This window comes from Antechinus flavipes, chromosome 1 (genome assembly GCF_016432865.1).
Source record: "Antechinus flavipes isolate AdamAnt ecotype Samford, QLD, Australia chromosome 1, AdamAnt_v2, whole genome shotgun sequence".
In the NCBI taxonomy this organism is placed as follows: Eukaryota; Metazoa; Chordata; class Mammalia; order Dasyuromorphia; family Dasyuridae; genus Antechinus; species Antechinus flavipes.
In genome coordinates, this window is record NC_067398.1 from 137670006 (window position 1) to 137696182 (window position 26177).

Genomic DNA, 26177 nt, shown 5'->3' on the forward strand with positions numbered 1-26177 from the left:
AAAACATATTTCCACCTTAGTCATATTGTGAAAAAAGAAGCAGACCAAAAGGGGGGAAATCACACATGTGCAAAAAAATGAAAATAGTTTGCTTACATCTGCATTCAAAGACCCATCAGTTTTTTCTCTGGATACAGATAGCATTTCCCATTGTGGATCTGAAGTGGGTTGTGGTTCCTTTAAGAAAATGCATTTCCTATTGATTTGTGATTCATTTCAGATTCCCAGCCTCTCCTGGCTGACACATTATCAGTTCAGGAAGCCAGGGCCTTTGATTCACAAAATCCTGGTCAAAAGCATCCCTTTGAATTCCAAAAGAAGATCCAGGCTTATCCCAACCCCAATTGGATCTGAACCAACTTGGGTTCTCCCAGCCCCCATTCTGATGATCTGCTTGGGTTTCCCAACCCCCACCAAGACAAGCAATATAATGAGTTTCCATCAATTAAGGTCTTTGTAGGTGGATCTTGGCAATTCCCTTTATTGCCAGGATCCTCTGCCTACTGAAAACTGCATTCTCAGTGCAAAACTACATTTTCCATAGATCTGTCCACTGGAATACTCTTTCCAGTGCCATCTTTTCTTTACTCTCATGTATTTCCCTAACCACACTTTAACCTGACTTCCAATCCCCATAATAAACCTCTTTTATCAGTCTAGGTTTTCGGGTCTGTAAATTCCTTTACAGAAAACCACTGCACCGCCAGAAGGGAGTCCCCAGAACTCCCTACCCTTGTGCCAAATCCCAAGGGGATGCAGGGGAACCAAACCTATCTGAACCTGAACCTGCCACTAAACCTCATTCAACTCCCTGACCACTAGAAACCCTAATTTCATTTTGGGTTCCCTAAATCTAAACCTTATCAGATCCTTTAAAATTGTATCATTGTATTGCTGAGAAGAACTAAGTCATTCACAGTTGATCATCTCACAATATTCCTGTTACTGTGTACAATGTTTTATTGCTTCTTCTCATTTCACTTTGCATCAGTTCATATTAAGTCTCTCCAGGTTTTTCTGAAATCTACTTAGCCTAAAAAGGATAATGAGTTTACATTAGAAGCATAAGAAGAGAGTATAGCTGTAAGAGAAATCAGAGGTCATCTATTAAAATTGTCTGGTTTTATATCTGAGAAAATTAATGCTTACTAAGGTTAAATTATTTATCCAAGGACACACCACAGTCAGTGGCAATGGATCAAAGATTCAAATCCCAGGTGTTTTGGATCCAAAGCCAGGGTTGTTTCCTTTCTGTCATGTACCTTAGTCCTATTATATAGGAAACCTAGAAGTAGAAGAAACTCTCTATCAGAGAAAGTTGTGATTATTGCTAAATCTTTCAGTTCTCAAAGAAATAAACAACTACATTTTTAAATGTTCCAAATCATTAGTAAGAAAAAAAAAAAGAAACAACTTAAAAGAAAGTTAAGTTCTATCATCTCACACTATTAAATCATCAAACATAAATGCTTTGAAGGCATTTCCACATGGATTCTGGAATTCCCTATATTAACAAAATAACATGTCAATCCCCTATTTTAAATACATACATAACATACATACATATATATAATGTATATGTATATTATATATATATATACATATATGATATGTATATGTATATATGTAACTGTACCTAGAAAAAATTCACAGTTTCTTATTCTTCATATCCTGAAATGTTTGTGTTTGTTGATTATTAAGCTCATGATAAATAAAACATTTTTTAAAAAACGAATGGAAAGGAAGTAAAGGAAATGAGGTAAATGGAATTTTCCAAGTGTTTGCCTGTGAAAGAAACAAAAGATATAAGAATCTTGAAGGGATGGCAGGGTCAAATGAAGGTTGTTTGTTTGTTGTTTTTTAAGGAAGAAGAGCACATGTTTGTAGGTAAGAGGGGAAGCTTTTGAATAAAAAAAATAACTATTATAGGGGCTGGGGAATATTCTGAGAGAAGACAAGAGATCTGCAATCTGGAGAAAATCTTTTGGGAATAGAAGGTGAAAGAATTCTTTTCAAAAGGCGTTCAGGTTTAAAGACGGCCTTGGGTTGGGCCTGTGTCAAGATCTTGTCCTCTCTTCTGTGTCATGATATTATCTTCCTAATGTTTTAGTCAGCTTTGAGAATGAAAGACAAACAACAATCTCTATGAGTAAGAGCTGCCCCACTGAGAGCCAGCCAACACAGATCTCTTTTTTTTGTTGCTTTTTGATTCCTTTTTCTTTCTTTTTTTCTTTCTCTCCTTTCTCCCTCCCTCTCTTGCTTTCTTTTTTCTTTTTTCTTTCTTTCTTTGTTTCTTTCTTTCTTTTTTCCTTTTCTTTTTTTCTTTCTTTTTTTCTTTCTTTTTTTCTTTCTTTTTTCTTTCTTTCTTTTTTTCTTTTTTCTTTCTTTCTTTTTTCCTTTTCTTTTTTTCCTATCCTTTCTGCAGGTACTGTCCCCCCAAAAATGTAAATTTTGATTGCTGATACCTCAGAAGATATCTTGGGTTCCTTGGCTAGATCTCTTTCTTGAGAGCCAGGCTTGAAGCCCAAATCACTCTGGCTGTTTTAGATTGACCAACAAAAGGAGCCAAGCCAATCCCACTCGGTCTTTGTTTGAGCACTGATTGTCTCAGAGGGAATGTAAGTAACAATTGTTTCTGTTTTGGCCAAAAACCTTTGAGAGATTTTTCCTTTCAGATTGACTTTTTTCCTCACCTTTTTTTTGACTAGATTAAATAGGCCACTCTTTACCTCATTTCTAACAAGAACAATAGTTACTGAATGATGGTTGCTTCAATCCGACTAAGATCTGTTAAAGACTTTAGCTTTAAAAAGTCAAGGCATCAGGCAGGAATATAGAGCAAAAAAATAAAGTCAGAAATGAGTATTCATTGAAGAGAGGAATTGAAAACCACAATAAAGAAATGATAGCTAGTAAAGAAATGGAGCTATTTGAGTTGTCTTGAGCTCTCAAACATTGAGATATGTATACATTTGTTCAGAGATATTGAATTTTAAAAGACATGATACCTTGTAGGATAGTTAGGAAAACAGTTTCCACACCAAGCTTATATGAACTCTCACTGATGAGAAATCAAATCATAGACACCTTTAGCCCCAAACTACATCCCCAACCCCAAGAAGAAAATGTCATGTTCTCTTACTCCAGAGTTTGGTGTATAACCGGACAAGCATAAAGCCAGTAACTTGGTATAACGAGGAAAACAGCTAACCTTGAAATCAGAAGACCCAAGATCAGGTCAAACTCTATCACTTACTAGATGGGTTACTACTTATCTCTCAAGTGACATCAAAGTTATATAAATAACACTATATTATCCTCCAGCATTCATAAAACACTTTAAGGTTTGCAAAATGTTTTCCTATGTTATTTCATTGGATTCTCACGGTAATTCTGTGAGATAAAAGCAATTGTTTCCCCAATTTTATAGATGAGAAAATTGAGACTGAGAGTGGATAAGTGACTTATCATACAGCTAAGTATCTGAGACAAAATTTGAACTCAGTTCTTCCTGACTCCAAAACCAGCACTCCATTCACTGAGACTATCCTAACTTGAAAAAGTAAAGGCTATCAGAGCAATCTATCAATCAACAACTGTCACTATTAAACACAACTATATGCCAGGCATTGTGCCAGGTGCTAAGTATAAAAACAAAATGTATATATACACACACACTTATTTTTTGCTGTCCAGAACTCTCATTGACTCCCTCATCTATCTTCATTTGTAATAAGCTCTAAGTTTAAGGACCATGCCTTATTAATCTAGGTGTCATCCTTGAATCTCACCCTTTCTCACTCTCTCATATCCAATAAGTTTCCATCTTGTTGTTTCTATCTTAACAATATCTCTTGTGCTACAGCAACTACCTCGTGCTCATTGATTGGTCTTACTGCTACAATTCTCTTCCCTATTACAGTGGGGAAAATGATCTTCCTAAAGCATAGATCTCATCATATCACCTATCTATTCAGTAAACTTCAATGGCTCTCTATCACTTCCAAGAGTGAATATAAAGTCCTGTTTGATATTCAAAGATCTTCATATCCTGTGTCTCCCATATCTTTTCAGTCTTCTTATACTTTTAATTTCTTCCCATTCCATCCATCATGTATTCTTTAATCCACTGAGATGATCTCCTTGCTATCCCTTGAACAAAATATTCCTTTTCCCAACATTTCCCCACTTATACTGGCTGTCACACATGTTTGTAGCACTCTCTCTCCTCAACTCTGTCTCTGGCTCCACTGATTTTCTTCAAGTTCCAATTTTTAAAAAAATCTCATCTTCTATAGGAAATCTTTTCCAATTCCCTTATATCTTAAGACTATCCTCCTCCCACCCCAAACTTAATTCCAGTTCTCTCTGGTCATCTATACTTTGTCCTCTAAATATCTTCTTTGTGCACAGCTGTTTATATGCTTTTTCTCTTTTTAAAAAGTGAACTGGTTTGGGGGGGGGTTCTTTTAATTTCTTTTTATTTATGTATATATGTTATTATAGCATATTATTCTATTATAAACTTTAATTAAAATTAAAATTTAATTTTCAGAGCAGTCTCTAAAGTTTCTATATTTTTCTATTTGATGCAAAGCCATGCAGTGTGTCCCTCCCTCAATTTAAAGCCCCCAAATTCATGTTCAAATCTCTGGCTGGGTTGGTTACTTCTCTTTAAACCTTCGTTTCTTAATCTATAAAATGAGGAGTTTGAAGTAGATGACTTCTGAGGTTTCTTCCTATTCTGAATCAATGATGCAAAAAAACCTCTCTGTTTCTAGTTGAGTTGTAACATACAAGACTGAAGCATCATCTCAACTGGGTGGTTATGTGTTTAGCTTGGTTTGCTATGGAAGTGAGGCAAATATAACCATTTTCTTTATGGGGCCTCTGCCACAGGGACAGTTCATGTTGATTTGTCAATTTCATAGGACCAATTTTCATTATTTCCAGAATATTTTAATCTAAAATGGATTCTGTCAAAAAATTTTTTTTACTCTGCGTGGAAAAACAAGGCTTCATTAGATTAGATGCTTCATTCTTAGGGAAAAGCTTTACTCTACTAGTGATATGGATTCACTCATTTAACAATCTTTATTAAATGGCTGTGGGTATGGGGTAATCAGGGAGGACTAGCATCTCTGGGGTGAGAACTTGTGTTGAAACCTTTTCAAGGCTGCTCCCCTTTGGTATCCTCCAGCTCTCACCGGTAGCTCCAAGAAGCTGTAGCATCTCAGCAGGCAAGCTAAATCAAATGGAAGGTAATTGATAGACCAGTGAGTTAGGGGGATGTTTACCCTAAGCATGAAAACTTTCCCTGGTAGAGAGGGTGGTTGAGAACAATCTGTTCCAATGTCAAAGCCATCCACCATGTCCTAGGCCATTGCCAGATGTCTTAGCTTTTGTCCTGGGAGAGAAAGTAAGACTGACAACTTTTTGCAACTCTGTCTCACCTAAAGCCAATTCATGCCAGTCAAAACATCAGCCTTCTGATGTCATTGGCCCTCTCCTAAAACAAAGGATGAACAGTAACAAACAACCACAACAATGCTACTGTACATAATTGTAGTGTCAGGAATCATGAGAATTACATTTAGTCAATATTTTTTAATAAATGCCTTTTAATTGCTTAGTACTCTGCTATGGGCTGGGGATACTGAGATAGGAAAAAAAAAGTCCCTGCTCTCAAAGAACTCAGTCTAATGGGGGAGATAATACATAAAGTAACTATGTACAAACAAAGTATATGAGATAAATCAGATATAATCAATAGAAAGAAGGCACTGACATTAAGGGAAATATGGAATGGCTTCTTTTAGTTTTGTGGTGGGGTTTTTGAAGGCAATCAAAATTCAGTGTCTAATCTAGGGTCACATAGCTAATAAGTATCTAAGTGCATTTGAACTCAGATTCTCCTAACTCCAGGGCCAGTTCTCTATCTGCTATGCCACTTAGCTGCCCCCAGGGAATAATTCTTTCAGAGAATGAGACTGAGTCTTGGAAGAACCAGGGAAGCCAGGAAGCATAGATGAGGAAGAATAGTGACCCAGGTTTGGAGCAGCCAATGAAAATGCCCAGAGTTGGGAAGAGTAACAAAGTGCTTTAGCAGTAGAGGTAGGCTACTTTGTAACGTGACTAGAAAGGTAGAAAAAGGCCAGATTATGGAAGAACTGTTTTAAGAGCCAAAAAGAGGCTTTTTACATTTAATCCTGAAAACAAAAGAGAGCTACTGAGGGGAGAAGAAGGGAGTCATTGGCTGGAGGAGGAGTGACATGATTAGACCTGCACTCTAGAAAGATCATTTTGGCAACTGAGTAGAGGATAGACTATAGTGGGGATAGATGGCAGGCAGACCTATCAGCAGCTTATTGCAATGGTTTAGATGTAAGGTGATGAGAGTTTGCACAAAAGTGACTGCCAGAGGAGAGATTACTAAAATAATAAAAACAGAATTAACAACTAATTGGACATAGGAAAGAAGATGGGGAGGGGTTAGAGGGTCACAGTCAGTGGGGAAACTCTAGGTGAGATACAAGATCCTTCAGCCCAGAGGGAACCGGCTGATCTCAGCCTTCCTGAGAAGTCAGGGGGTGGTGACAAACTGTATGGAGATTGAGGCAGAGTGATACTGGGTAGAAGTGATACCAGGTGGCAACTACATACAATAGCAAGTTGTTTATGTGGTTTATGTGCTCAGTGTTGTTTTTGTTACAGTATAAAAAAGAGAAAGCCCTTGAAATAAGGGGACTCCATTTTTCCGTCATCTTCAGGAGTCCCGCCTCATCACTTCTCCACTAGGAAAGTATATTTAATCACCCTGGCGTGGGGGCTCTAAAAAGCAACAGTATGTTTTGTCACCCCAACTTGAGTGCTCTAGAAAGCAGGATACAACAGGGAGGGACAGAGGAGAGCAAGTGAGGAGTCAAGAAACCTACATTATGAGCCTGTTGACTGAGAGAATGATGGTACCCTCCACAGTAATAGGTAAATTAGGAAGAGAAGAAAGCTTTGGGAAACCATAAGTTCAGCTTGGGACATGTTGAGTTAAGATGTCTACAAGATATTCAGTTCAAAATATCTGGTAGACAGTTAGAATTGCAAGACAGGTGATCAGGAGACAGGTTAGGGATGGACAAATCTGAGAATTATCTGCACAGAAATGATAGTTTAGTCCATGAAAGCCAATGAGATCACCAAGTGAAATAGTATAGAGCAAAGCTTCTTAAATTGTGTGTAATTAAACAGGGGGTCATGAAATTATAATTTACTATCAGAAAGTGTTTGATTTGTATATCTATTTTATACACCTATACACCTGAGGTTGAGTAAAATTTGCTCAGGTGTAAAGAGATCACAAGTGGGAAAAGTTTAAGAAGCCCTGGTTTAGAGAGAGAAAAAAAGAGGACTTGGGACAAAACCTTGGGAACTCCCGTGGTTAAGGTTGTTGTTTGTCCTTCATTCTTGAAGATAACCATGACATCAGGGAGGGGATGCCATGGCATGCAAGTGAATTAATTGGATTTAAGTGATTGAGGGTTGTGCAAGGTCACCTGTCTCACTTTCCCCTTGGGATAATAACAAAGATAGAAAGATCGAGTAAGAATCTTTTGAGCATAGGGAAGACATGGGAATGTCTACAAACAACAGCAGAATAGCCAGCACACAGGGAAAAGTTGAAAATAAGTGAGAGAGTAGAGATTGTAGAGTGGGCCATCTGATGGAAGAGATGGAGTAGAAAGGAATCATTTACAAATGTAGAATATTTGTCTTGGCAAGAAAGAAAGAAATTTGTCTTTTACCACAAAGGTAAAAGAGAAGAAAGTTATAGAAGATATTTTAGTATGTGAGATGAGGAGGGAGCTCTCAGCAAATGGTGTCTATTTTCCTCAATGAAATATGAAGATTGATTCTTAATTGAGAAAGGAAAGGGACCAAGAGAGTTTTGAAGAGGAGTGAACATATTTGTAAAAGTCACTGTGGTGAGTGGAAATGAGTCATTAAGGAAGTGTAAGAGGATTACCTTGCAGTAGTGAGGGCCCAGTTATAATTGTTTAACACAAATTTGTAGTAAACCCAAGCAGCATGAGTTCATGATCTCTTCCAAATTTTTCTCTAGAAGTCTGATGGCCCCCAACTCTAAACAACTCATCATATTGGTACTGGATTTAATGTAGACATTTTATCAGCTTAGACCATTATATTTCCAAGGTTTTGCGCTCAAAAGATCCAATAACCTTATTCTAGTAACAAGAATTGTATGTATACACCATCATGTACAGTTACCACCCCTTTATGTTCAATGGCATACATTCTAGCAGTAGGGAAATCAGAGTAATGGGGACAGGCCTTTACTGAACTTGCATATAACCTGTTGTGTGTAGTATTAGCCTCCACTCATGGAAGCAAAGACAAATATACAGTAGTTTTGATCATTTAATGGGTATTTCACATATCAATCCACAATACAAGCAGATTCTTCTATGTAACAAAATCATCAGAATAAAAAGAACCTATTACAATTGAATACCAATAATACCTTCCCAAATACTAAATAGGGTCACAGATCTATAAAAGGATCTTAGTGGTCATCTAGTCTAATGTCAAACTCAAATAAAAATGAGTGTTGAGGGAGCATATCGACTTTAAAAACCACAAATTAGCATTAAGTGGTACCACATGAAGACAGAAAGACTCCTCTTCCTGAGTTCACCTTGTTAATATTCTTTGAAGACATTAGGATTTTATCACAGTCCTACTCAATACATTTTAATGGCTTCCTTTTCCTCTAGGAGCAAATATCAAGCATTCTGTTTAGCATTCAAAGCTCTCCAAAATTTAGCTTCCTCTCACCTTTCCAGTATTCTTACATATTCCTCTGTACTCTTCAAAACAGTCCTACTGGCACCTGTGCTTTAGGAATATCATTTCAGCAGCTGAGGAGAGAATGGAGTTGGGAGTGAGAGGGAATGAGAATTAAGGTAGACCATTGCAGTATCTTAGGTATGAGAATATGAGGGTAGATTTGTGTTAAGGCAGTTGACATGTGGGTATAAAAAGGAAGCCATATACCAGAGGTGTAATGAAGGTAGAAGCAATAATAATTTCATAGTTCTATTTTTTCTAGTAGCAAAAAAAAAATGAGAACAAGTTGGAGACTTATCATTTGGAAGATGGTCAAATAAATTGTGGTACAAGAATGTAAGGGAATATCATTGCCCCCACAAGAAACAATAAATACAGAGAAATAAGAGAAATATCGGTACCCTACTGAACTAATAGGGAATGAAGTGAGCAGAACCAGGAAAATAATATACACAAGGACTACAACAAGGTAAATGGGAAGAACCAAAAATAAATAAATGAATAATGTAATTATAATGATTAAGATTTGTTTCAAAGAAGAAAAGGTATTTCCCACCCTTTGCAGAGGGAGACATTAAGGGGAAACACAGCATGTATTGTTAGACTTAGTTTGCATGCTGGTTAGTTTTGCTGGACTGTTTTCTATAGTCTTTTTCTCTTTTATTCTTTGTTACAAGAGATGATTCTCTAGAAAAATATTAGTAAAGTGATATTTTGGAAATGAAAGAACAAAAAGCAAAAACCATGAAATACATTTTAAATTTTAAGAAGTATTGAACATATATAGAAAGAAAATAGAAAACTATTATGCATCATTGCTTTCATGTTTTTTTCATCTTCTTATTAATTTTTTATACTCCCAGCATCTGCATGTGGCATTTGGCCATTAGGAAATTCTAATTTAGGCAGACATGACAAACATCTGTTAAGAGATTTTAAAAATCACTAGTCTAACTGAAATCGGGGGAGGACAGTGTCCAGTAATCAGTCAAAACCTTTATAAGTAGAACAAAGAAAAGAAAACCACATCCTCTGTGTGTGTGTTTGTGTGTTAATAAGCTCAGTACTTAAGTATCTACCATATCTACAATAAGTAAATAATTAAAAACAATAGAAATTTCCCTTTCCTTCTTTTTATCACAATTTTCTACTGCTAATTTCAAGAGATATCAAACATGCACTTGTGTATTCATTTCAGCTCATGGGAATGGGGGATCCTAAGTGTTTTAGATTTTAAATTTACATATATACGTACAAATACACACACATATACACACATACACAAACACAAACATATATTGTTTCTGTTGTGCCCAATTCTTTGTGACCCCATTTGTGATTTTCTTGGCAAAGCTACAGTTTGCTATTTCCTTCTCCAACTCATTTTATAGGTGAGGAAACTGAGGCAAGCAGACTTATATGATCTCCTTAGGATTATACAGCTAATAAGAGTCTGAGGCCAGATTTGCATTCAGGAAGGTAAGTCTTCTTGATTCCAGATCCTGCCTTCTATACACTGCACCACTCAAAGTGATGGCCAAGAACACCTTTTAATCCTATGTGTAGCATTTTTTCCCCCAATTGTTCTAAAAGTATGTCATTTGGACATCTCTTGGAAAGATAATGCAACCCTGATAGATGGATATTTTAATGAAGAGATGGACTAAGAGTTCTCAGCTCTTACCTATTACTTCATTGTTAGGTAATTAGGAAAAATCAGGCTATAGAGTCATACCTTGGAGTCATCCCTTAGTGCTGGAAAAAGACCATGACATCAAGAAGATGAAGCCACAAATTGCAAGTGAATTGTATTGGAGTGAGGGAGGGCTATGCAAAGTCACCAGCATCACTCTCTCCTCTCTGGATCCAAGGGCAGACATAGGGTAGGACAACTGGACACAGCCCCATCCAGTGGGGAGCTCTTCTGCGGAGGACTTTACTGGCTGGTAAGCAGACGCCTTGGGAGCTAGAAACAATCACCTTAATTAAATCTTTCAGAAATTGTCTCATCAGTATCACTGCACACCTCTCAGATTGGCTAAGATGACAGGAAAAAATAATGATGTTGGAGGGGATGTGGGAAAACTGGGACACTAATACATTGTTGATGGAATTGTAAATGGATACAACCATTCTGGAGAGAAATTTGGAACTATGTCCAAAGGATTATCAAACTGCGCATACTCTTTGACCCAGCAGTGTTGCTACTGGGCTTGTATCCCAAAGAGATCTTAAAGGAAGGAAAGGGTCCCACATGTGCAAAAATGTTTGTGGCAGCCTTCTTTGTAGTGGCAAGAAACTGGAAACTGAATGAATGCTCCAGATAGGAATGGCTGAAAAAGTTATAGTATATGAATGTTATAGAATATTATTGTTCTATAAAAAATGATCAGCAGGATGATTACAGAAAGTCCTGGAGAAATTTGCATGAACTGATGCTAAATGAAGTGAGTAGAACCAGGAGATCATTATACATAGCAACAGGAATATTATATGATGATCAACTATAATGGAAACTTTTCAACAATGAGATGATTCAGGCCAGTTCCAGTAAACTTGTGATGGAGAAAGCTACCCAGAGAGAAGACCGTTGGAACAGAATATGGATCACAAAAAGTATTTTCACCTTTGTTATTGTTTGTTTCCTTTTTTCTTTCTCATTTTTCCTTTTTTGATCTGATTTTTCTTGTGCAGCATGATAAATGTGGAAATATGCATAGAAGAAATTGCACATGTTTGACATATATTGGATTACTTGCTGTCTAGGGGAAGGAAGGAGGGGAAAAGAAAGGAAAAAATTTGGAACACAAGATTTTTCCAAGGTGAATGTTAAAAACTATCTTTGCATGTATTTTGAAAATAAAGAGTTATTATTGAAAAAAGAAACTGCCTCATTTTCAGATATGGGATCTGTCAAAATAAGAGAAAGGATGGATCACAAAGAAATATTGGCTATTTAAAGTTACATGATCTAGTAAGGAGCCGTTGGCATTTTGATGTGATGTTGCAAGACCAAGTTCCTTGATCCTTCTCCTGCTACCTTAGCAGTAATCTTGGAATATGCTTCTGTATCAGTTATAAGAGCTGTCTTCCAGTTCAGCCTCTTGCTCCCGTGTGGCAGACAGTATGCCTAGACTCCCTCTGAAAGAAGATAGAAGAAGAGGTAATACTCTTTCTTCTCACTCTGCTGCCATTCCCACCTTTTCTCCAGTAAAAAATTGACTCAACTAGGTAAACTTTCACCTGGGCTTTCTTGGCTGTCTTTTTTTTAATGTTTTCTTTCCCTATCAAATATTATTTAGGGGATAGATCTGTGTAGGCTTAGGGGCAACACAATGGAAAGAATACCAGATTTGGAAGAAGAAAAACTTCAGTTCAAATCTGGCCTCAGAAACTGTGTGACTCTGGTCAAGTCACTTCACCCAATTTGCCTCAGTTTCCTTGTCTATAAAATGATTTGGAGAAGGAAATGTTGAACCATTCCAGTATCTTTGCCAAGAAAACCCCAAGTTGGTCATAAAAGTTGGACTGAAAATGACTAAACAACAAAAACAAAATTTGTAGGCTCCAAAGTGATCTTGTGACTTGAAAGGTTTCAGTGTCCTGGGTCCAAATGAGTTTGAGCTAGCTAGTAAAAGGGGAAGCTTCTACATTGAGAGGACTGTTCCTCATAAAAGCTGCTCTCCAGCCTCCTTCCTGGAACTAAAAATTACATCCCTAAAGCACTACTCAGTTTCAAGCTACCATGACATCTCTGTGCCATATTGCTGCTTTCATTCCCCACCCCTCCCTAACAATTCTAACTAGAACAATAATAAAAATTAATACTACCATTCCTGTTTAGGATATCTCAATCAAGTGCCCTTCCAGTTGCCAATCCAATTCGCCATTATCTCTGACTTCTTTCTCTAAAACATGCCATAGATCCCTCTATATATTGTTTTAGCTGATTAAATTATAAAGGGCAGAGAAAATCTTGTTTACTTATACTTGTATCTCCAGGGCTTTGCAGAATGCTCATCAAATAGTAAGTACTTAAAAAAATGGTTTTTATTCATTTTGTCAGTCTTAGCCATTTTACCTGCAGTCATGTGCCAGTTTGGTCCCTTCACTAAGGTGAAATGTAAATGCCTAATGAGACGTTCTAAAATCCACTTTATATTTTAATAAGGTTTAAGTATCATCTTCTCATCAGTTGTAACAGTTGTTACAATTATTGAATTGTATTTTAATTCGGTGCCTTTCAAATGAGTGAGTGCCCTATGTAATAGAGTCTACCCCTTTCTCATTAAAGGAAAGATTCCCTAAGACTTTACCCTGTGTAAACCATATGCCTCGGTACAGGACAGGGAATGAATATAGTAACTCAGTGCTTGTGGGTCCAGCAGCAGAATAATATTTTTTAATTGTCATAAAATCAACCATGGCAACCACAGTAATGGTAAAAGAAGCAAAAGAATTAACACTTCCTTTGAGGGTTTTTCAGTCATGTGTTAACCAGTCTTATTTTTGTTGTTTCAATTTACATTATCAATTACTCACCAGGCTCCCCACCAAAACTAGCAACAAAGGTCTCCATTTCTGAAACCAATGACATGTCTTTAAGTTGTGGGAAAAGCAGAAAGAATGATGTTAGACCAGTTGCATTTGAAGGTTTCGGTCATGATTTACAAGAAATAGCTAAAAGTTTGAGGTTAGCAGCCTGTTAATGGTGAGCCTTGTAAACTCATCACCGAATGAGTCATAGAAGTGCCTGTTTAATATTTATCTCCCTGTCAGGTATAAAAAATAAATTTGTTTCTAAAAGACTAGAAACTAATGTTTCCTCAAAAGCTGAAGCCAGTAATTTTTAGAAAAGCTTTTCCCCCAATTTGAATAGAAATGGCAAAATCTGGCTTCTTTCCAGTTAAACATTCCTTCCTTGAGAGAAAAAATTGCAAGATATTTAATTTTTGCAACAGTCTGAGAAATTTTTGCAGCCTCAGAAATATTATTTTTAAAAAATACAAATTCAAAGGTCTTTAAGAATCTGTATTGTTTTAAAACGTTATGAACTTGTTTTTTGATATTTTGATGAATATACATCAGTAAAATTTGTTTCTCAACAATCGTATTGAAGGAAGAGGGAAACTGTTAACTTTATTGAAGCTGTGTTCCCTTTAAGATTGTCACTCTGAAGCTGTGTTCCCTTTATATTGTGTCCCCTTTATGATCTCAGAGATCAGGATCTTCCAGGTTCCAAGGAGTCTAGAGAGAGGACCCATCTTTCCAGGATGAGAGAAGTAACACTATTCAAGAGCAAATCAGGTCCAATTGATCTTTTTGAAATTCTAAATTCTCATTCAATTGAGAAATCCTGGTCTGGACCCTCACCAAGATACCCATATAACAAGCTTCCTTTAGCTCAGTTCCTTGCAGAGGGCCAAGCAACTTGCTAGGACCCTGCCCACTGAGCATTCTCTGCGTAAGATTCCATTTCCCTAATAGGACTCTGCCACTATAGAAGTCAGTCTCTTAGCAAACTGGTTTCTATCCTACAATCAACTTTCATTTTGCAATTAATAATTCAGGAGTAAGTGAATTCTTTCATTTTAAACCTGAAGCTGATTAAAAGAGGATTTTTAATAACTCTCTTATTGCCACTAACCTCATCACCACTTAAAAAACATTATTCTAATGTAGGGTATATGTTTAATGTGTTTATGTTCATAGGTTGTCTAAAAACAGATTGCAGAAAGTTTTGTATTTAGATATAAATGATATAGATGTAAATATAGATCATTACATATAAGATCTTGTCTACTCCTTTCCAAATGACACATTAATTCCTATCTAGAGAGCATCAAGAAAAGGAAGGGCATTCTGGTCTTCCCTGAGAGGGAAAATACTAGAATAAAATAACATCTATTTCCTCTTCCTCCAGATATTGCTGGTCTAAAGGCATAATTTTTTTAAACATTCAAGGCACATTTCTGGTCGTTATCCATTACAGAGATTACTTACACTAATTACTAATTACTAATAACTTACACTAATCCACTGGCTTAATTCCTTTCCCCTAACTATGAGTTACATGAGAGACTATCACCAACAGTGAAAAACTAGTAAACTCACTTATCCAACCTGATAGAAAACAGAAATCAAAGGTGTACTATAGATTAGAATATACCAGGAAATAAACTGAATGAATTTGATAATTCAGCCAAGCAATGGGTCCCCACCTTGCCCAAGGGGAAATTTCCCAAAATCTCTCTGGAGGTAAACTAAAAATCAGGGACATGTTGAAATATGGCCTCTGTTTATCCCCAAAGTCTTTTTTTCTCCTGCCCTCCATAATTGGTCCCAAACAAAGTCTGGATTCATGCATATCCCTTCTTGAAGCCTGACAGGATGAGCACCTCTCCTTTCCAAAGCTTTCCCAGTCTGGCAACACTGAGTCATCCTTCTTTCCACCAAGTAGAATCATGTATAAGATGCAAAACACCTCAAACTTGAAGACTGGATTACACTAAGTGCTTCACCAGAATACCAAAGAAATCAATAATAATAAAAAAACAGGTTAAGAATCCCAGATCTAATCCATTTATTTTTCCCCAACACTTCCAGACAAGATTACAACTAACTCATTTTCCAGAAATGAGAAAGCAATCAAGAGACCAGAACTATGAGCCTGCAGATGGGTAAGAATATTCTTCCACTTAGAGTTAACAAATTGATCCATGTTTACATTTCTTAGAGATGGCTTATAAAAAATCTGATTGAGGATTATTCATATAATTTTTCTATACTACATTTATTGGATCTCAAAATATCTTCTTTTCCCAATTAAAATCACATTCCTTGAAATATCATCCAAAACACTCAGTATCTTTTTACCTTTAAAAAAGTCACATCTGCAATGCTAATAAACAATTTCAGAAGTACTCTGACTTCGTTCCCCCTATTCCAAGTCTCTGTATTAGTTCCCATTACTAGTAAATTTATTCAAGGCTGAAGAAACATTTCATAGCTGCTAAGACTGGTCCTATGTGGTTGTCACTTGGTGGTCACCCATGCTTTGTTTCCTAACACCAATCTTCGAAAGGGGAAAAAAAGTATGTGGGAGAAGAGGTGTGAAAGAAAACCACATCCTCCTTTTATTTTTTTGGTATATATTAGAGAGCATCAGTGCTCAAAGAGTCCTGGGAGTAGGTGAGTGCCAGCAAAAATGGACGTGCCTTTGATTTCCTTTGGGTCTTTGCTCTCTGGCGTCACATTCCTACTGCTAATTCCTGGAGGTAAGACTGTTTCTGCCTATTTCTGTCCCAGTAATTAAATGTGCAGGAGGAAACCTTGATATTGTTTCTGCCAAAAAGAGAGAAGTTATCATAGCTTGCAGAACCTTTACATTTTTAGCATTCTTTCTTGACAACTAAATACATGTTTCTATTTTAGAAGGAAAATCTGAAAAAAAAAAGGCATTGCAGTCACTGGCATTATCTACTCAGATAGAAAACTACAAAAGGGTATCAAGGCCAGCTTTAAGATTTCATTTTTCCAATAAGTACAGTGTTGAAAACTAGTTCTAGGCAATGTTCTGAGAGTATTAAGTTGTAGAGAAGATGACAAGGGAGTGGTAAAGGGAGATCCCTATATCCATTTATTCATCAGTAAAGTTTCCTGGCTCTGTTATTTGGGCCACATCATATGACCAATAAAATCAACATTGCATTTTATTTGGGGATAATGAGGGTATAATTTATTAACCACAAAACTCTCATAAGGATTATCCAATAGGCATGAAGAAATATTTTGGAGAATTGGCAGTAGGCTTTAATAATCTCTGAAACTGCACAACCAAAGTTACAGGGCTAATTACACATACCTGTTATGACAGCTCTGTACATAGAGGTATGCTGGCAAATGTTTGATAACAAGCTTTCCAATAATAATAATAATAATAATAACAAAATGGAACCACAGCACATTTATAAGTTAAGTCTAGATTTTTAACATTCTTTCCTTTAAGTATAAACAATCAGAAGGGAAAAAAAGCCAACCCTTGATTAGTAGACTTTGCAGATTTCCAAAGTAGAAATTTTCTCACTGAACATTTAACGAGTTGCCTTATCAGTTAGTTCAATCTAACTCTAGTAAATCCTTGTCATATGTATCATCTTCTCCATTCTCATAGGCAAATATCTTCACATAATTCCCAACTATTGCCCCCCATGGTATTTTATAAAAACAAAAGACTGTTTGTGTAGAATTCCATCCCCTCCCCTAGGAGGTGAAAGCTGTAGTCCCATGATATGGCTGAATCAAGGCTTTCCCACTCTAGACTAGAATTGAAAAATACAAACCTAACCCTATATCTTTTCTAGTGTGACCACAACTGGAAAGACAAGATCAGAAAGTACATTATGATGGGAAGAGAGAAAGATAGAAGCTGCTGAATAGTTCACAGGCTTCTTTCACTTCCATTAGAAAGTTGATGAAAATAGGAAAACCTTTGGGGTGGTTTTTATTATAAGTTGGGATATTATAATACCTCTGCAATTGCAGATGATTTTCAACTCTGTTTTATACAGCCTTAGGGAATTCTTGAGTCATTGCTGTGCTGCTCAATGATCTCTTTGGGGGTTTGAGATAAAGGATTTAAGCAATGATTTCTCTAGGACAGCTAGGTGGTACAGAGAGATAGAGTGCCAAGCCTGGCGTCAGGAAGACTCATTTTTCAGAGCTTAAACCTGGTCTCAGATACTTATTAGCTGTGTGATTCTGATCACGTCACTTAATCTTGTTTACCTCAGTTTCCTTATCTGTAAATTGAGCTGGAGAGGAAAAATGGCAAAATACTTCAGCATCTTTGCCAAGAAAATGGGATCACAAAGACATGACTGAAATGACTAATCAACAAGGATTTCTCTGTACTGTGTATATATGTACATGTATAAAAGCTATATTGTAGGCTTCTATGTATTTATAACCCTGGTGCCTAACACAGTTCCTGGCACACAAATGTTTGTTGCGTGATTAGCACAGTGGGGATAATACAGGACTTAGAATCAGGAAACTCAGGGTGTAGATCCCAACTCTGCCATACTAGTTATATAAACTTGGGCAAATCACTTTGCCCCATAAAATAGATCTAGTGGAGGAGGAAACAGCAGAGCATTCTAGTACTTTTGCCAAGAAAACCCTAAATGGGATCACAAAGAGTTGGACAGAATAAAATAACTGAACAATGACAACAAAAACGAGAAATTACAAGAAGCAAAACCCTGTAGTCAAAGGAAATCACTCTACAGACCAAAGACTTGGAAGGGAATTTGTGACCAAAAGGCTGCTTGTGTCCATTACATTAAGGGAGTTTGCTAGGATCTGTGGGCAAGAAGGAGCTCTGCTCCTCAAAACTAGTCCAAGCCCCAGGCTCATACTCGGGGTTCTCTGAGCACCCCTGTTCCATACAAATACTATTCACACTCCTAAAACAACTATAGATTTGTTTTAGCCCAGTCATCCATTGCCCCCTGGCTCTCCAGATATTACTAGACTAATGATTGTCACAACTCTAACCTAAACCCTACTCCCCTATACCATTCCCTTCCGCAAAGACCCTGAAAATCAGCATGGTCTTTGTGGGCAAAATGGAGGTGGACTATCCTTTCCAGATGGAAAACTTCAATATAGTATATCCCAAAGGAGTGAAAAAACAGTTCTTTTCCATGCAATCCCTCCAGAAAAGATTGGTTATGGAGACACTGTTTTATTATTTGAATTATTTCTCTCACAGATTCCTGTGTGGATATAATTGGAGGCAATGAAGTATATCCTCATTCAAGACCCTACATGGCCTTAATCTCTCAGGGCAAAAACTTCTGTGGAGGAGCTCTGATCCAAGAAGACTGGGTGATAACTGCAGCTCACTGTGCAATGTAAGCACTTTGCCTCCTTCAAAATAATTTTTTAAAATTAATTTTGTTGAACTGCCCTGATTCTCCATGCAGATTAATAGGGAAATAAAGCAATAGATAGAAAGAGAAAAGGGACATGTTTTGACTCATAAAAGGAAAAACTTAAGTGAACCCAGTGTTGAATAAGTTGCTATTACAGTTCCTGTTAAGGGTTCAGAATTTGAAATGGGACTTTTGAGATGATAGTATTATGTAAAATAGATGTGTGTCTTTAAGATGTTGCAATTTGTAAACTTGAATAATTAAGTCATTTGTTTTATTTTTTTGTTTGGGGGCAGAGGTTGAAAGGAGGCATAGGAGATGAAGACTGATCCTCCAAAGAAAATAAAAGAATCCCAGTTTTTTAAAAAAATACCTTTAATATAAAATTTCTTTTTGGGGGATGTTTTTAAGGTTTACAACCTCATTGTTAAACTTCCATGTACAAGAGTACCCAGACTGGTTTTCCCCATTTCCCAACATTTTCCATATTCTTATCTATTGTATCTATTTGGTTTTTCTGGGGATGTCCAAAACTGGGGCCTTGAATTCCCCAATTACACCCATTTCCTTTGCTGTCAAAAAACCTTGACAATCTATGAATGAATAAGCCTGCCTTACACCAGACAAGAAGGAGCAGGTCCAGGGTCCAAGTGGGAATATATCCCCCTCCTCAAAGCCCATTTGGTGAAGATCTCAATGATGGAGATTAATAACTCCAATGTTCCACATCCAGGTGATGAGTGAAATTAGCAAGAGCTTGAGAATCCTAGTACTGTGTGTTCCAGTTTCAGAAGACATATGTTCCAGATAATCTTCAAGCCTACATGTCAGCTTCTTCTCAGTCTTTCTTTCCTTTCAGTGTATTAAAGAAAGTCTGAAACTAGAAATCAGAAAAATCAGGATTCTTCTTCTCCTCAGCTCTTATCAACTCTCCTTCCTATCCTCCAAGAAAGCATGGAACATTGAAGTAATTAATCTCCATCAAACAGGCATCTTATTCACGTGGGCTTTGAAGCTAAGATTACACAGTCTCTGCAAAATGTAGGTCAGCAAAGGCATCTGCCTCAGCAAGTGTGATGAGCCATTACATGACCATTAGTAAGGTGCAGAGAATGCTACAAAGTCAATAGCAGGGGAAAATCCTTTCCATTAGGGCAGCTAAGTGGAGTAGGGTTATGTGACTTGCCCAGTGTCACTCAACTTGTAATTGTCTGAGGCTGGATTTGACTTCCTGACTCCAGGCTGGGCACTCTATCCACTTTGCCATCTGGCTGCCCCTAAAATATTATATTAGTACTAGCCAGAAATATACTACTATTAGTACTACTAAGAAGATTAACTTATTCACTTATAAGAAAAAAGTTATTTTAATTACTAGTTCAGAGAACATTAAATATTGCTTGTCTTGGAACCATTTCTACCTGAACTCTATTCCTATCCAAAAAAAAAAAAAAGATGAAAACGAGATGAATAATTATAATACCTTAGATATGTAAAACATTCTGGAAGTTTTCCCAAGTATTTTCACATCCCTGTGATCTACAGCAGATGTAGTACAAAAACAATACACAGCTTTACATCCAACATGGCTAGATCAGTAAAAATGGCATGGGCAGCAACTAATTGGAATTACCTGATACTAATGGCATCATATCTGCTTCAGAAAAGGAAGTACCAAGGTCATTCTTGGAGCTCACTCAAAAAGCAAAAGAGAGCCAGAAAAACAGATTATGACTATTAAGAAAGAGTTTCCCTATCCATGCTATGACCGAATCACACGTGAAGGTGATCTTAAACTTCTTCAGGTATGCAATTTATAATTTCTTCTTTTAAATATAGAACTGTTATAAATTATACAATATAACTGATGCTGAACTTATAACTATATGGAGTTGATCAGGGGTGTTTCCTAATCAGCATGATGAATTCACAAGGTAAAGCAACTTTGGAGAAGATTTTTGAAATATCTCCTGATTCAAGGAGCCTCCAAAGGATTATTAGATAAGATTTCATTTTTATTTCCACATAATTGGTTTTCTTTGCAATCCTATGTATTTTATTTTGTAAATTTAAGAACATGAAACAGAAAAGGGATGCATAAGTTTTGCCAGACTGTCGAAAGGATCCATGACACAAAAAGACTAAGAACTCCTGATATAAAGTCCCTGTTGATGCTATGTTGAGAGAATAAAAGACCTCTCCTAATTATGTCCTATTGACTGGAGCTGCCCCCAAGATGAACTGATTGGCTGCTAGAGTTGTAGAAGGAGGAGAGATGTCACCAGTCTGTAAAAAGGAGCTCTCATGAAGAACTTGAGTCCTTTTCCTTTTTCTCTTTGTGACATCTTATTAATGCAGCATTTATAGGGGGGGGGTGAGGAAAGTGGGGAAGAAGAAAAGTTCCTCCTCAAGAACATTAAGGATGGTTATTTTGGGACAAAAGAACATGTCATAAGCAAACATGCTCACAGAGGTAGTAGCTAGGTGGCCATTGGATAGACTACTGGGCCTGAAGTCGGGAAGACCTGACTGAGGCCATATATGACTCTACTTCCCAGGATTGTTTTGAGGATTCAATGAAATAATATTTGCAAAAGGGTTTTAATCTGTAAAAGTGCTAACTTCCTTGTAGTGGGGGAAAAGATTTCCTTGGCTCCCTAGATAATTGAGAGTCACCAATTTAAGAAACCTCAGAGATTCATGGATTTACAGTTGGGAAGGACCTTGAAAGTCCAACTCCCTTCTTTTACAGATGAGGAGATGGTCACTCAAGAGTGTCAGAGATGAGATTGGAATCCAGTCTTCCTGACTTCAAACCGAGAGCCCTATCTTTTATGCCATGCGCTCTCACACTGTCCTTTTACTAATTTCATGGATTTTCATTAAATCCAACAGATCTATCACTCCATAAGCTGCCTTATGGTTTTCATGTATTTTTATAGGACAACTTTCATTTAGCCCCTCTAAGAATTCAGACAATACAAAGAATTTCCAGTAGTCCATCACAATTCAATTGTTCTTCCCACTTTCCACCCCTGGGACCTATACCAACCTCCAATCTTGTATATTCCCTACGGTGTGGACTTGGTGAATATATTATCAGAACCCTTGACCTACAGAGGCTAGGACCATGTAAGGCAAAAGCCAAGTTTTGTTCCCCCGACTTCAGGACTCAGGCCTCTCCCATTCTTCCAGCCCAGGCCTCATGCACTTGATTTTTTGGGTTGTGGAATTCTTGATATTATTCCAGAACTCTCCCCTACCCCCAACATTGGCCAGATGGGTGCTCTCTTTCGCTGCCATCTCTGATGCCCCAGGCTTGTCATTGGCTCCCATGGCTGCTATATCTGGGATGGAAGGTGATACTTTGAGTAGGGGGGAGGGACACCATGTTGAGAAGGATGTGAAAAGGAAGGTTTCACATACACACACAAAACAGGTGCATCCTTGGGTTTCTGGTCTCTGCTCAGTTCTCTCTGCATCTTTCTGGTTCATATATATTTTATTGTCAGTAAAGATGGGCCTTATCTTACTATCCTGTCTGATAATAACTGTTTACATTTGTTATCCAACAGCTGAATGGGAAAGCGAAGCTTACAGAGGCTGTAAAAGCCCTGAAACTCCCCCCAAACGAAAAACCGGTCAAACATGGTACCCTCTGCCACACTGCAGGATGGGGACGGATAACCAACAACAACCCCCCTAAGTACACAGACACTCTGAGAGAAGTCAATGTCACTGTTATCGACAGGAAGATCTGCAATGACAAAAATCACTACAATCTTAACCCTTACATTGGACCGAACATGATCTGTGCTGGAAATCTATATGGTGGGAAAGACACCTGTTATGTAAGTAAAAGAACAGCTGGAGTCAGTGGTTGCTGTTAGGTGAACAATCCTGGACAGAGTGAATGGTTTGCCTCTCTAAATGAAGGAGATTCTTGTGGGGGACCTAGAAGGAAGAGTCTGGGGAGGGGAAACAGAAGCCTGGAGATCAGAGGGGGGGGGCCACTAGAGATAGCTGGGGCCCAGAGGGAGCAGATGGAGATGGGCAGCCCCATCCAGCCCCATCCTTTAGCATTCTATTCCCAGGTGTGCAAGTCACAGGTGACCCTCTGAGGGGGCAGGACCTCTCTCACCTCCTCTTCCCCTGCACCTGTCCAGCTCTCTCTGCCAAGGTCTATTCTTTGTCCCAATGATTGAGCCAGTGAATGTTGGAACCAGATCTGCACAAAACAGCCCAGCCCTATGACTCTGCTGCTAAGGAAGCTGAAGACCAGGGAGTTACAGGAGCTAACACCAGGGGCAGGGTCCTAACTCCACTCTTCCCACTGCGCCACCCTGCCCCCTTCCATCTTAGTGAATACAAGTTATGGCTGGGAATTCTCAGCCCCAGGACAAGGCCGCAGAGGACCCCGCCTCTCAGATGGGCAACTTCCCTCCTGCACCTTCCCCAATGGTTCGCTAGCCCTGCCTAACTGGGTCCCCAAATGGTAACTCATTGTTACAGGCCTTCGGGGATCCATCAACCCGCAGATTCCTCTGCAGCCAGGCAGATTTTTGGCTTCAATTTGGAGTGCATGTATATAATATGTAACATATTCTAGTATATTATAACATAATGTAATGTAATATAATATTACAGAGCCTGCTATGTGCCAGGTAGTATAATAATAAATATATATGCATATTTTATAAGGGTGTATATGTATATATGTATACATGTGTGTATGCATTTGCATAGTTTTCCCACGTGCCACATACTGTGCTAAATGCTTTATGGATATCCCATCTGATCTTCACAGCAGCCCTAGCAGGTAGGTGTTATCATGCCCATTTTATAGTTGAGAAAACTGAGGCAGGCAAAGGTTGGGTGACTCGGGCATGGCCATGTAGGTAATATGTGATTTGGATAGAGGCCATCAGACTCTAGCTAAGGATTTTCTAATCCAAATGAAACTTAAGAGGAGAGGACTGCTCCTCTTAAGAGAAAAAATTCTGATGAATTTCAGATTAAAAAAAACATTAAAAATATTTAACTGCTGCTGTTAGCTAGTTTTTAGCTCCTGATTTCACTGATTCAGAAAGAAACTGAAAAATAAAATTTAGAATTTTTCAAATATTACCCAATGCAATGGTATTTATTAAGCATTATCATTTTTTAAAAATCTCTTAGATTTTAATCTTTCTATTTCACCCAACAGTTAATGCTGAACTCCTTCCCATCCAAATTTCTGATTATTTTCCAGGGGGATTCCGGTGGCCCTTTGATATGCCAAGGCACTTTTATAGGAATCACTTCCTTTGGTCTTCCTGGAAAGTGTGGTGTTCCCCAAGGACCTGGAATCTACACTTTTCTTACAACAAAGTACCTCAACTGGATAAAGCAAACCATCAAGGGAGTGGTTTAACCCACTTTTGATTTAGTGATTCTTCCACGCTGCACTCAATAATTGGGACCTAAGATAAACAGTCAAACTGAAGAATAAGTAAATTTAAGACAAGTTTCTACCAGCAAAGTGAAGCTAAGAACTGAGTAATTTAGATAACTCAAAATTTTTTAAAGTAGGTATTAAGTTAAAAGTGGAGAATTTTGCCTGATTTATTCAGATAACTGTTTTAATAAACTGACCAATAGTGATCTGCCCCCCACTATATGAGAAATACAACAGATGTGAGACAATTCCTATAGGTATAGCTCACAAAGCATTTTCTTCACAAACCTATCACAATTGCTAACAGAACAATTTGGGATATCGTTCAACTAAAAGGCTGGTTGTTCACATGAAGTCTGATCATCAAGCTATTTATATATATTTTAGCCATCCCCAATTTCAGATTCACTATTCTAATGCACCATAGCTTTTTAAAACAGAAGTTAGAAAAAGGGAATGCACATTTTTAAAGCACCTATTCTATGCCTTTGCTAAACAATGAATAAATATCATCTCGAATGATCCTCAAAACAACATTGAAAAGATGGATGTTATGATCAACATTTTACAGTGAAGGAAACAGCGATTAAGATTTACCCAGTATCACAGAGGGAGCAGGAAAGGCCAGATTTGAATTCAGATATTCCTGATTCTAGACCCGGTACTTTATCCACCATACCACCTAGCTCCATCCCAGCCTTGTAACTATGGAATTGTGATTTAGAAGCGCCAGTGATGGTATTTCTGTGGCATTAAACTATTGTCAATTAAACTAAGCTTTCTATATATTGTATTTCCTCAGTCTAATTCACCTGTTTCTAGTGCTAACCTTCATTATTAGCCTGGTTAGTCTCAAGACCAGACTGGAATGTAGAAAACATGGTCATGGCAAGAGTAATCGCGGTGTAATAGAAAGAGTATCATATTTAGCTTCCTGAAACAACCAGGATACCTGCCCCTAGTGTCCCAAATCTGGATGCAAACCAAAAGTAAGTCCAGCACAAAAGCTGACTCAAGGCTCTGCCAGGAGGGTGCTGTTAACAACTGGCTCTCTGGGGCAGAAGGTTGTATGTAAGACACACTTTTATATTTAATCTACATTACTAACATTTTATTCACCACTTTCTTAAAACTAGATAATCAACAAACAATAAATCAAGCCCTAATTTGCACTTTGTAGATTTCCCAAAATGTAAATGCTCATGGCCCCTTTGGGTGTGAGCTGGCTCCAGCACCAGTGGCTTTGTTCTTTATGAATAAACCTCCCCTCTTCTGAATACCCTTCCTTTGCTATGTATGCTTCACTAAATAAACATCCTTTTGCTGTCAGATGGAATCCAAGTGTCTCATTTCATTCCAGTTTTGAGCATGAGATACTAACCTGGTCTATTACATTTTGTTTTATAAACCATCATAATTTACAACTCATTTATGAGCCATATTTATTTCTGTTATTTCTCAAATTAGGTAAACATTTAACTATAACAAAAATTTCATTTTTTATAAGTCACCTAAATTTTGATTCAAATTAACAAAATATAGACTTGTATATTAAACAAGATGCTAAAAACAATGATAATTATTCTCAATAATTTCACATTCTACTAGGTAGATAAAATACAACACAAACAAATAAAACTGATGAAAGGGAGAGCAATACTAATTGAGGAATTAGAAAATGTTTCACAGAGATTGCACTACATCTGAATCTTGGAAAGAAAAAGGGTAAAAATTATGAGGAGGCAGAAATGAAGGCAATATAATGTGAGAGATGGAGTCCTAAACCTGGGGAGCCACTAGCAATCCAATTTGGCTTAAACATACTATATCAAGGGATATAGAATGAAGTAAGATTGTGAAAGTTAAGGTGGGAACCAGACCATAGAGAATCTTGAAATACTGAATTGAAGAGATAATAGTTTATTTTGGAGGCCAAAGAG

The 26177-nt window shown here is 37.5% G+C and overlaps 1 protein-coding gene across 1 annotated transcript; it reads left to right on the forward strand.

The window, feature by feature from the left end:
- The first annotated feature begins 16047 nt into the window (after positions 1–16047).
- LOC127557393 (granzyme A-like) lies at positions 16048–25566 on the forward strand. The gene is made up of 5 exons (XM_051990728.1): positions 16048–16139; positions 18638–18779; positions 20464–20605; positions 22376–22651; positions 24052–25566. Exons 1-5 carry the CDS (start codon positions 16070–16072, stop codon positions 24211–24213), a joined length of 792 nt encoding a protein of 263 aa, XP_051846688.1. The 5' UTR covers positions 16048–16069; the 3' UTR covers positions 24214–25566.
- The last annotated feature ends 611 nt before the right edge of the window (positions 25567–26177 follow it).